The sequence below is a fragment of the Salminus brasiliensis genome, chromosome 22 (assembly GCF_030463535.1).
Source record: "Salminus brasiliensis chromosome 22, fSalBra1.hap2, whole genome shotgun sequence".
In the NCBI taxonomy this organism is placed as follows: Eukaryota; Metazoa; Chordata; class Actinopteri; order Characiformes; family Bryconidae; genus Salminus; species Salminus brasiliensis.
Window position 1 is genome coordinate 6,769,573 of NC_132899.1, and position 12,970 is coordinate 6,782,542.

The 12,970-nt window shown below is 44.4% G+C and overlaps 1 protein-coding gene across 17 annotated transcripts in view; it reads left to right on the forward strand.

Moving 5' to 3' along the window:
• The window catches only part of jakmip3 (Janus kinase and microtubule interacting protein 3), an 82,006-nt gene extending 73,069 nt beyond the window's left edge, over nt 1–8,937 (forward strand). For 5 of the 17 annotated variants that reach the window (XM_072666853.1, XM_072666855.1, XM_072666862.1 and 2 more), the window contains 8 exons: nt 1,050–1,109; nt 1,240–1,305; nt 1,409–1,477; nt 2,999–3,076; nt 4,047–4,253; nt 5,581–5,646; nt 6,347–6,388; nt 8,239–8,937. In XM_072666853.1, coding sequence (XP_072522954.1) covers nt 1,050–1,109; nt 1,240–1,305; nt 1,409–1,477; nt 2,999–3,076; nt 4,047–4,253; nt 5,581–5,646; nt 6,347–6,388; nt 8,239–8,313 — 663 coding nt within the window. In that variant the 3' untranslated portion in view covers nt 8,314–8,937. Of the gene's footprint in view, nt 1–1,049; nt 1,110–1,239; nt 1,306–1,408; nt 1,478–2,998; nt 3,077–4,046; nt 4,254–5,580; nt 5,647–6,315; nt 6,389–8,231 lie in introns of all 17 variants that reach the window. The other 12 variants (XM_072666860.1, XM_072666869.1, XM_072666867.1 and 9 more) reach the window with 5 other exon arrangements.
• Nucleotides 8,938–12,970: the final 4,033 nt, after the last annotated feature.

The window sequence follows — 12,970 nt, forward strand, 5'->3', positions numbered from 1 at the left end:
ACATGCAATGCATCTGACCCTGAAAGGGTGAAGGCCGACACATGCCTCCTCTGAAATATGAGCAGCCAGCCAGCGCAACATCACCAATCAACCAGCACACTCAGAGGAATTCGCAGTGTACCCGGCTCTGATGCATCAGCCGAGAGAGTGTCATCTAGCCACCCTGGAGAGAGAAAGGCCAATTGTGCTGTCAGGGTCCTGGATGCTGATGACTAGCAACAAGACGGGGATTCGAACCAGTGGTCCTCTGGTCATAGTAACAGCACCTTATTTCGCTAGACCACTCAGGGCCCTTCCCCACCTGTTTTTAGAGCGTGACATTAACACACAGTGAGCTCCTACAGGTTTCAGTACCTGTGTTCCAATTGCTTCTGCAAATTGCAGCAATCCATTTGCTTCTCCTGTCTTTAGCTTTCGGCAGTCTGTGAAAGGAGAGCTTGTACTGTCCATTGCACAACAGCTCTTTCCAGTTCCACAACAGCTCTTTCCACAGGTAGTGTGCATGTACATATATACAGTGTATATAATATACACAGTACACTAGAGGTGTGGCGGTACACATAAGTCATGGCTCACGTTTCGGTACGGGTCCGGTACAACAGAAAAAAAAGTCTAAAAGCCTGGCTGGTTACAGTCATCCCATCCAGTGCCATATAGCGCCCCCTGATGTATGTCAGACAGCCTGTAGTGTGTTAATTAACATTTGCCTGTTTAAGGTGTTTCCTTCCACACACACACATAAACATCCAGACACATTGTCCTCGTCCAATCCCCCATGATGTGATGAGCTGAAACCATGAAGTCGTTTCAAATGCAAAGGTGAGAACAGTGAGGAGAGAGGTCTCAGACGAGAGAGGAAGAAAGACGAGAGACAAGGAGGAGAAGGGGCTGGGGGGCAAACAAGACTACAGTCTACTCACTACTCCTAAACCACCACAGTTCCCACAATGCTGTGCAAATCCAAACTAAATCTGCTGATCTGCTGTAGAATTCTTCTCCTGGCTGTTGTGGTTCAGTAGGACTAAGACCTCTTCCTTCCCACATTTCAGGACATCATCATCACAGACCTGCTAAAAAAACTGGACATTCTGGGGGATAACGCCGTAAGTGTATGTTCATTTCATACGTAACTGTGTATGTCCATAGACTTGTAGGGAATGCACCCTACTGTTTGTTGTACACATGTGTCGTACTACCTCCTCGGTTGACCTTTTGGCCTCATTTCACTGCCCCATGCAGAATCTCAGCAATGAGGAGCAGGTGGCCATCATTCACGCCAGGACAGTGTTAACTTTAGCAGAAAAGGTACCGTCTGATTCTTCCATTTTTGTGTTCATTTTCTTTTTCAAGGTTATTTTTCAGGGTTTCTTGTGTGTTTTAACTGAACTGGTCTGATCTTTCCTCTCAGTGGCTAGAGCAGATTGAGGTGACCAAATCGGCAATACAGCAGAAGATGAGGGACATTGAGAGCGAGAAGGTAAATCCAATTTGCTTTCTAGGGATGCACCGATCCGACTTTTTCTATTATGATACCGATACATACTGCGTTGTGCATCAGCCGATACCCAACACCAATCCGATACCACTGTTAAATTAATAAACCATATAGTCCACTGTCATGAGGGAGAGACTTGAGAGGTGTCAGGATTGACGTAAACATTACTTTATTAACTATATAAAACAAATGAACCCAATTTCTATTTATTTGTCACTAAAATTAACATCTGTGCTGGACCTCTGCACAGTTTTATTCTGATTTGAAGTCTGTGAGACCAAAAAGGAGCGAGCAGCTCCTCCCTTCTAGATTCTCCCTATATGGAAGAGCAGCTGTGGACCTGTTGAGTAAACAGAGCAGGCAGGTGAAGGTCATGTGTGTGGGTTTGAGCTGTTTTTCTGAGCTGGATGGAGAGTGTGTGGTCACTGTGAGAGTGGTGAGGTCCAGACAGAGCTGCATTTCCACCTTCACTACCCAAAATTCTAAATCATCAGAGAAAACTTCACCAAAACCCTGAAGAACATCCACCCAAATCTGAAAAATCTGACTGAATATGATCAATTAGGGCCTCTCGCCGCCAAAAATATAACATGCCACCGCCTGAAGGACAGTCAATGACATCATAACATATACTCCACCCACACCCTATTAAACCCCACCCATCCTAATATAAATAACAATGTAAAAAATGTTATCTAATATTATTTTACAGTTTAAATGAAAAGTGAAAGTGTATTTTAGTTATTTACATTAATCGTTGTTTATTAATAGATAATTATTATTATTTTCATTGTTAATTTTATTATTGATATATTGTTCAGATGTAATTTTGAATGCTTTGGCAACATTGTTGTTGAGACAGTAATGCCAGTAACGGAAACCTGAATTGAATTGAATCGATAGTTGAAGCCTAGAAATCCGTTTTGGTAAATCTGCTTCGTAGACCAGCCTAATTAACTGATACCTGATCCAGCTAATTTTGTCAGTATCAGGAACGATGTCCGATCCTAGTATCGGATTGGTGCATCCCTGGTGCTTTCTTTCAACACAATTCAGGAATTTATCGTCATACGCAAAGGGAACAGATAGTTACCCCCTTATATACAATGACATGCAAAAGTTTGGGCATCCCGGTCAAAGCCGCTGATATTCTGGACAATGAAGTGAGAAGAAGATGAACCGATAAACCGTTCCAACTCTGGTGCTCACCCAACAAGCTGACCGAGACAGACCTTAGCAGGTGGCCAACCTTAGCATACGTTCCTAAACGAACTCTGGTGTGGTTTGTTTGAAGGCAGCGAATCCAACCAAATGCAGGGTTGTGCACAAGCACAGGGTCCCTCCTGCCCTCAGAATCTAGTATCCACCCTGCCTGTCCGCAGGGTTTTTTTTGACCAGGGCTGCCCAAACCTTGGCATTGCTCCCAGTCAACAGTCAGGGGAGCTGAGGAGATGTAGAGGAGCTGTACAGATGGTTGTTTACTCCTGTGTTCTGCATCCAAAGGAGCTCTTCAGTAAACAGAAGGGGTATTTGGATGAAGAGCTGGACTACAGGAAGCAGTCGATGGATCAGGCTAATAAGGTAATCAGATCACAGACCTCCATATACGTTCACTAGATTACACCCTGCGGTAATTAAACCACACATTCCTTTCCTAATTAATCTGGCAGGTGGGATCTCCTTCATTTTGTGTTTTTGTGCCCTCTGGTGGTGTGATGGAGTCATCACCAGTCCACACCCAACCCTTTCTCTGCTTGATGGTCTCTTCCTCTCTCTCTCTCTCCCTCTCTCTCTCTCTCTCTCTCTCTCTCTCTCTCTCTATCTATCTATCTATCTTTCTCCTCACTCCTCCCTTCTCCCTTATTTTATATTTCTCTTTTCTCTCTCTCGTTCTTCCTCTTTCACTACCTCTCTCTCTCTACCTCACCTCATCTCTTTCTCTTTCTCACTTTCCCTCTCTGCCCTCTCTCTCTCTGTCACTTTATCTCTCTCTCTCTCTCTCTCTCTCTCTCTTTCTGTTCTCTTCTTTGCTCTCTCTCTCTCTCTCATAATGTCTCTCTCTCTTTCTCTCTCTCTCTCTCTCTCTCTCTCTCTCTCTCTCTCTCTCTCTCTCTCTCTCTCTATCTCCCTCCTTCTCTCTGCTCTCTGTTCTCTTCTTTGCTCTCTCTCTCTCTCTCTCTCTCTCTCTCTCTCTCTCTCTCTCATAATGTCTCTCTCTCTCTCTCTCTCTCTCATAATGTCTCTCTCTCTCTCTCTCTCTCTTTCTCTCTCTCTCTCTCTCTATCTCTCCCTCCTTCTCTCTGCTCTCTGTTCTCTTCTTTGCGCTCTCTCTCTCTCTCTCTCTCTCTCTCTCTCTCTCTCTCTCTCTCTCTCTCTCTCTCCCTCCTTCTCTCTGCTCTCTGTTCTCTTCTTTGCTCTCTCTCTCTCTCTCTCTCTCTCATAATGTCTCTCTCTCTCTCTCTCTCTCTCTCTCTCTCTCTCTCTCTCTCTCTCCTCCTTCTCTCTGCTCTCTTCTTTGCTCTCTCTCTCTCTCTCTCTCTCTCTCTCTCAGCGTATCCTGGAGCTGGAGGCGATGCTGTTTGATGCACTGCAGCAGGAGGAGGCGGGTGCTAAGGTGTCCGACCTGCTATCTGAGGAGGATCGAGATTCGCTCAGGAGAGCTGTCGATCAGTGGAAGAGGCAGGTCCTCAGCGAATTGCGAGAGAGAGATTCTCAGATACTCCGAGAGAGGATGGAGATGCTACAGCACTCGCAACAGGTACGTATAGTGTGTACAGTACAAGAAATATACGCTGCAGTCAGCAGTTACCTTATACAGCCATTAGTACTGCAGTACTGCCTGTGTGCTTTAAAGCACACCACCTCATCTGGATGAAGGGCAGGAATGTCCAGAGTTACCATGGTGATGTTAAAGGGCCCTTTTTTAATTAAATAATCAGACAGCAGGTGCATTGTGGGAGTTGGAGTCCGGATAGGCAGCTGAGTCCGTCTGAGGACAGAATTCACCAGTAGCCCCACCCATTCATGTTATAAGGAGTGTTTCACTGAGTCACAATACAGAATAGCCAGTAAGGGCCAGTTATTCCCTGTAGGCCCTGGAACCACTGCGACCCTGCCCAGAAATAAGCAGATAAGAAGATGGCTGGATGAAACCCTACATCCATACGTCTGCTCTGACCATTTTTCCGGGGGCACCCACACCAGAACATCCTCATCCAGAAAGACGGCTCGGATATGAAGCTCCAGAGAAGCGGACATGACGGGTGCTTGTGAGGTTCTTAGCTAGCTAGGTTAGCTCTTAAGCTAGCGTCCCACCTAATAGCCTCACCAGCACCTGACTTTTCGGCTTCACCAAGGCTTCATAACTGAGTTTCCCCTCCGCCAAATAGTAAGAGCAGACGTTTGGGTGGATGTCTGGTGTCCCACAACCTTCCAGTATTTCGTGGTGTATTTGAAAGCTAATTAGCTAGCTCTGCTTTAAGTAGCCCTGAATGATGTTAAAGAGCATATTGTAATGTTGAGTTAGTCCACAGCAGCAGTCTACTTCAGACTGCATTCACTTTTAATACAATACCATAAAACCATTTGATACAAAAAGACCCGAAATCGGAACACAAAGGCGGACAAAACAAACTCTTAAAAGTGGGCGTGGCCAAATTTGATCCAATTTGAACCCAGTGATCTTCTTAGCTGTCTTTACTATTCGCTGTAGGGTTCGAGACATTGCAATTCCCAAACCAGCTGACAGTGATGCAGCTGCTCAGGAGCTCTCCACAGTCCCTACTTTACTTTCAATAGAAGTCATTTTGCAGCATTTTTATTGGTCCGTTCATGATGAAAGTTTGACGCAATGTATAGAACAGAGATGCAAGGTTTTTGGGTGAGAGTGACCATATACTGTAAACTGTGTTACGGTAATTTTTTTAAAGAATTAATCTCCAACCTTTACAGTGAATGTGACACCCATACAGTACGACGTCTGGCTTTATTGATTTATTTCATGAGGCTAAATAAAGATCAGCTGACTGCGCTGAAGGTGCACACAGCCCATTTAACTGTAGCTCTCCCTCCTATTTCCTCCACAGAGAGTAAAAGAGCTGGAAGAATGGATCGAAGCACAGAAACGACAGATAAAGGAATTAGAGGAAAAGGTGTGTGTGTGTGTGTGTGTGTGTGTATGCATCTATGTCTTACATGCATCTCTGCGTTCTGCTGATCTGCAAGGGTTTGTTTTCAAATTGGACACACAGACACGGACACACTCAGTTATACACACTTCATCATGTTTGCCACACTGTTAGTAATAATAAAGGTGCTGCTACGGGTTCTTTGAGCGACGCCATAGAGGAACCTAATAAAGGTCCTTTACCAATTTAAAGGTTCCTCACACTCACATCTCACATCATGGTGGTTGGTGTGGCGCAACAGATGAAACCGCTAGCTGCCATGAGCTATTACACCATGTGGGAGACCAGGGTTCGATTTCCCAGTCTGAGTGTGCTACACCAATACGAGTCCTTGGGCAAGACTCCTCACACTGCATTGGCCCACCTCTGTAATACAAGTAACCTTGTAAGTCGCTCTAGATAAGAGTGTCAGCTAAATGCTGCAAATGTAAATGTAAACATCTCCTTCACAGATGGTTCTTCTTTGGCATCGCTTCATAAACCCTTTGTAGCGCCTTCATTTTTAAGAGTGCACAGGTGTGCTTTAATGAACCTGTTCTCTATCTGACTCTTTCTTTCCTAAATGACTCTCCTGTCTCTCTCTCCCTCTCTCGTCTGTTCTGTTCTTCCATTTTTTTCCGTTTCCATGTTCAGTTTTTATTTTTATTTTTGTTCTTTTCTTTAGCCTTCATTCTTTGGTCCTAACTCTTCCGACACGCCAGAGACGGTGAGTAGCAATGTTGTGGGAGGCAGAACTTCACATGTACGCTCCTGAAAATAAAAAGATGTTTCAGACTGTTCTTTGAGCAAAGCCATAGAAGCACCATCTTTCAGTCAGTCAGTTTCATCACCAGTTCACCTGATTTAGCATCATTAACCCTCTGGAGTCTGTATGGGCATTTTCTCAATTTTTGCAGATCTTCTTAAGTTTGCCTTTAAAGGCACTTGCAGATAAGACAATCCCCACATAAGGTTCAGAACAGTAATGAGACACTATAATATATAGACCCTGTGTGACCTAGAGCACTGTGTGAAGAGATGTCTGACCCTTTAAACCTGAACCTGAAGTCAGATTTGAGGAATTCTTCATATTTCTTTGAAATGTCAGGACCTCGTGGCAGCAATTTCCACCGGGGCAATCCCAGGAATCCGCCCAAAGGCCCATTAAAAGGATTTACCCCTCGTTTTTTTATGATTCACGACACCTGGGACTGTGGCTTCTTAAACCCAGTCCAGGTTAGCTTGTTCCTCGCCCCGCCTTGGCCTTTGCTCCTTGTTTTCCTCCCTTGAATGTTCTGTGTACCTAGCCTACCCCTACCTACCCTCGTTTCCCCTCTAGTTTTCTGTCACCCTACCTTGTTTGTTATCCCCTCTAATCTAAAGCACTGCACTTTTCTGCCCTGTCCCGCTTTTACCCCCAAGCTCGGCTTGTGGCTATTGGTTCATGTTTTCTCCCTGTCCCTTCTGAGTGTCGCTCAGTGGTTTTTGGTTTTCCCCGTCCCGCCTAAGCGCTGCTTTTGGTCCCCGTACCCTGTTTGTCCAGGTTCGGTCCACTTTTACCAAGCTCGGTATCCTCCCAGTTGCTGCTTTATTTTGCTTCGTTTGTTGTTTTTTTAGTTCTGACCATTAGATTTCTGCGCCCATCTGTAATCCTGTCCTGTCTCCATTCCCTGTTTTGTGTTTATCCTGCCGTTTTCAGGGATGGAAGTCTTGCATCGTTCCATCCCTGCAAGTGTTTCTAGTCTCCGCCACGCCTAGCCAGCATGACATGAAAACACACCCTTACAGACCCTTAAAGACCCCCTTATCCGAGTCTTAGCTTCACTAAAGCAGTGGAATATCTGTATAAAATAGTATATAAACAGCGAGGGGCAGAAGACGAGTTTCTGAGTTCTAACCAGAGGTTCTCACACAAAGTCAACACAGATGGCCACCCCACAATGTTTAATGGAAAATAAGGTGGATAGAAAAGCAAACCATAGCTCATTCAGTCTTGACCAGCAGTGACCTCAGCAGTGTTGGAAAGGTACTGGGAGCTGAATGGTTCGGTCCAATATAGGTCTCATTATATACTGTAAACTGTCCTGTGTGCTGTTTAGGGTTTGTTATTACTGTGTCACAGTGACCTCACTATCATCCAACACCTGGTTTGGTGGTAAATCAGGGCTTAATGACAGTAAATCAGGTGAGCTGCTGCTGCTGCTGCTGATGATGATAATGATGGAGTTGAACACATCCTCCACGCTGTGCTGGTTGGACTGGGGGTATCCAGAAGAAACCTGGAGAAACGTGGAGGAACCGAGCTCTGTTCTTCAGACTAGCTCACAAGCGACAAGAACTCAGTACTTTCTTTAGAATGAGAAGCTCTTGCTTCTCTTTTTTACTGGATTAATGTTCACCTGCATCTGTTCTAATGAGATCTGGAGCTTCTACAGTAGAAACTCTTTTATTGCTGAAATTCATGTGAGATTTAGACATTTAGGTGCCTAAAGCCTCAGTTGTAGTGCTGGATACTCTTGTTTTGTGCCACTGCCAAGTTTCCCTGAAGTGATTTTGAGTCACTGTGTTAGTTGACAGGTCTCCAGACTGTTTTCTGCCTTCTGTAAGAGAGGCGAACAGAGGAGAGGACAGATCTGTGATCAGCTCGGGTGATTTTGGAAGGCCAGTGATCTTCTGCTGTTCTCACAGCCTCAACTCTAGCTTCTCCTCGGGACCTAAAGCTAAAGGAATATGGTGCTCTCTCTCTCTCTCTCTCTCTCTCTCTCTCTCTCTTTCTCTCTCTCTTTTGTCTCTCTGACTGTCTCTCTCTCTCTCTCTCTCTCTCTCTCTCTCTCTCTCTCCAGTGGACTAAAACTGTTTTTATCCTGCTGACCTGAACTTTGCTCCATGTGACCTCTTCTCGCGTGTGGAATTTAAGGAGTCTTAAATTGAAGCGCTCTCTCTCCTTTCCCTGCTAAGCAGGTGGTGCTGGACGCTGCTTCCCTTTGGAAGCCTGGTGGAACGAGAGGTTTTACGATACCCCCCAACCCCCCCCCCCCAACACTTCCCTTTACTGTTTACACTCCCTCTGCTCTGGTTTCTGGGGGCGCACACACGCAGTGCCCACCTGGTGGAGCTAGAAGTCCCTTCCCTGGTACTCTCTCAGACACACACATAAAGCATAAGTAATGGAACCGAAAGCCAAAACCCTCGGGTTATGATATTTGATTTTTGTAATGTAAAAAAAGAAAATCTGTATTTCAAATAAATTTCTCAAGAGAGAACTGCAAACCTGAACTGACATGGAGAATTATGGCTTATTTTCATTTATGAGTTTTAATCAAATTATATGTCCAAATGTTTGTGGACACACCTTTCAATGAATGCATCCAGCGACTCTAAGACGCACCCAATGCTGACACAGATGTACAAAAGCAATTACAGGCACCATAGCTAATGCCAGGCATGGGCTGGAGGGGTATAAAGCCCACCAGCATTGAGCTGTGGAGCAGTGGAAGAACTGTGCTCTCTGGAAAGATGGGGGTGCTTCATCCAGTACTTTTGGGATGAGTTGAGGAGTTGAGGATGATGAGGTGGGATGGTGATCATCCAACATCCTGACCTCACTAACACTCTTATCACTGCATGCAATCAAATCCTCACAGCAATGCTTCTCCAAAATCTAGTAAAATCTAGAAAGCCTTCTTCCCTGGACAATAGTGAATGAGCAGGTGTCCCAATACTTTTGTCCATATAGTGTAGGTGTATTACAGAGAGTTAATCCGAGACCTGATTTATCGAACTAGTCCTTCATTAAGGTAAATTAGGTGAGCTGCCGGTGGAACTGATCAATTTCACACACTGTCTGGAGTTCACTGAGAAGATCAGCAACCGAACCTGTGTTCTTCTCATGTTTCACTGTATTGAGGATTGTTTCTGTTTATTCAAATGTTATATATGATGTACAATATGCACAGACTCCACAAGACCTCTAAAGGTGGTATCTGTGGTATCTGACACCAAGACCTAAGCGGCAGATCCTGGACATTTTGAGGTGGGACCTCCATGGATTGCATCATTAAAGCCTTGGGTGCCCAAGACCCTGTCGCCAGTTCACTGGTTGTCTTTTCTTGGAGCACTTTTGGTAGGTACTGACCACTGCATACCAGTAACACCTCACAAGACCTGCCTGATGTTGTGGAGATGTTCTGATCCAGTTGTCTAGAACATCACAGGTTCTTCCGCTCGCCCATTTCTCCTGCTTTCAACACCGTCACCTTCAAGAACTGACTGTTCACTTGCTGCCCAATATATCCACCCCTTGACGGATGCCACTGTAGATGAAGATAAAGGGGGTTCTTCAAGGTTCTTCACTAAAGCCAGTGGTTCTATGTATTCTATATGAACTTCACCAGAAGATCCCTAACTGATTTTATTAGGACTGTACATTACCTTCTTTCTCTTCTCCATCCTACACAAATCTTTACACTACAGCACTACAGTGGTGGTGGATTGTAAGGGAGGAGGTGTAAAACACTGGATTAGGAAGAAATGTGACCAGCACAGGGCAGCAGGGGGCAGCACATCTCTAGCATCTCTAGCTAAGTCCTCCCCACCCCCCACCCCCAAACACACTCCCATACATCCATTTTATACACCATGTAGGAGCACTTTGGTTTCTCCTTATAATTTTCACCCTGTTCTACAATGGTCAGGAGGCCGCAGAACTGACCACCACAGAGCAGGTAGTATTTGGGTGGTGGGTCATTCTCAGCACTGCAGTGACACTGGCTGACACAGTGGTGGGGTGTTAATAGTGTGTGTTGTGCGTGGATCCGAGTTTTTTTTTTTTTTTAACCCTTCAGCATCACTGCTGGACTGAGAACAGTCCACCAACCAGAAAGAAATATCCAGCCAACAGCGTCCAGTGGGCAGCAGCGTCCCGTGAGCACTGATGAAGGACTAGAGGATGACCAGCACAAACTGTGCTACTGACAGATACAGAGCTTCAGTCTCTGACCTTACATCAACATGGTGGACCAGCTGGGTAGGAGTGTCTAATAGAGTGGACAGATGCAGATGGATACAGTCTGTACTTATAGAACCACACAGTGCTTAATTATATCTCCTGATTAATGGACCAATAGAAATGCTTTAAAACTTCAAAACATTTTTACATTTACTTTCATTTAAAGTTAAGAAAGTTTCCTTCTCTTATAAAGTTATAAAGCTGTTTTGGACATAGAAGGTTTTTGCGGTAATTTGGGAGAGTGAAAGCTAGCATGTGTTAGCTGACTGGTGCTAACGCAGTGCCATTGGACAGCTGAACTGCCAGTTCTGTTACATCAGCTAATAGACGCCAACACTGGCCAGCACAGAGCAGAGTGATGGGGGCAGTGGGAGGGCCATTCAACCCACCCTGAGTGAGTGAGGCCTGATATGCTCTCTGGGACTCCCAGCCACGAACTAAATGGGTGATCTCCGGATGATAAGGCCAGCACTTAGACAGTCTCACCACCTTGAAGCCCATATTTGTTTAATGATGACATCATGTGGTGTTTCCCTCTGTTTCCTGAAGCCATCTCAGCTTCACGCACTTGCTCCTCATGTAAGTGCACACTTCAGTGCTTCACTCTTATCACTACATTACTGTCATAATTAACGTCAGTTTCATAGGCCCCAGAATAGAACCCTGTGGGACTCCACAAGATATGCTAAACCAAATGGTTACCAAATAATTCACAATATTCTCTGTATTAGGATTAATACCTGAATAATGAACTTTGTTGAAAGGGGTTACAAAAGTTATCATAGCCATTTCCCATCATTCAATCTAGACTGCTTTCTCTAAAGACTGCAGTGTTGCTGAGTCTGATTGGGCCAAGAAAAGGAAAAGACAACCAAAAATAACAACCCTCTCATTTCAGCATGCGTCAAAGATCCCAAACCCTTTCCTGTCTGCTTAGATTTAACTCTGGGAGTAAAGGAGCAGAAGAGATGACAGAAGGAGGAGGGAGGAGTGCATGAGTGCCGGGTTCTGGAGGAATGTAGGTCTCTGCCTCTGGCTTCATGTCCCTCACAACTGTGTCAGTGGCTTCCAGCTGTGAGAGCGTTCGCTCTCGCAGGCCTACTGTGTCATCTAAGAGGGAAATTCCTGCGCGGCTGTAGTGGAATAAAAGGGGAAGGTAATGTGAATAGAAAAGGATTCCAAGCAGCACCGAAAACAAACCACAACAAACTGTCTTCACATGCTTTGGGTTTCGGATGTTTTGCTTGTAGTAAAAGATTTTAAATATGCATGCAGAGGATCTACACTCTTCAAAATAAAGGTGTTTCAAATGGGTCTTTGAGAGACACCATAGAAGAACCACTTTTGGTTCTTTAAAGAATGATGGGTTTCATTCATCAATATCTTCATTAGAATTTTCCTAAATTTGCCCTTGAGAAAAGTCCTAACAAAAAGTCTCCTTCAGATTCATGCAGAATTTAAAATTTACATGAAACTTTTAATGAAGTGACGGTCCTTTAAAGGTGCTTCATCATCAGACAGCTCTTACAAAACCAAAAGTGTATCTTATATGGCATTCCTTAAAGAACCCTTTGAAGCACCTGTGTTTTTAAGAGTGTAGAGGTCTGACTTGCAGTTGACCTGATGGTTTTCCATGTCATCAGTCACACATGTCTTTTCTTCTCAGTAGTCCAGGAGGGTTTTGTAGATTCCATTATCAAAAATAGGTAACATTAGTCTTCACTGTTAAAAGTGTAAGATTCTTGAGGAACTTGATGAACCTTTTCTTGGTTCCTTGAGGTTCCTCAAAACACCTTAAGAGTGTCAAATGTGTAGAAGAAATAACTCTTTTTTAGTGCAATGACTACGCCAGTGGTAACAGTGGCAATAGAGACATCATATTCAGGAACATGAGGAACATATGCGCTGAAAGAAACCAAGGAAGTAACCAAGTAAAGTAGGAAAGGAAAGAGACCAAGTAAAGTAACAGTGTACTGGGTGCTAGACATGATGGTACACGTACAGGTAAGGAACTCAGCACAGGCAGGTCAGTCACCAGCTTAAACATATATAGATCAATACAGAATCACTAATGTCCATCTGAGCTGCTAGGTTATGGTTTAAACATGTCTGCATGATATTCCTGTGATATCTTGTTCCCAAGGTCGAATGGCTATAAATGACTATTGTTAGAGTACGACTGATGATCTACTATCAGGATCCTGCCTTTTTAACTTAAATACTTTTGTAAAGTAATAAACACAACTGTGGCAAATGTTTGAGTGCTTGGTTGTGCTTCTTTTAGAACTAGAGCTCCTGTAT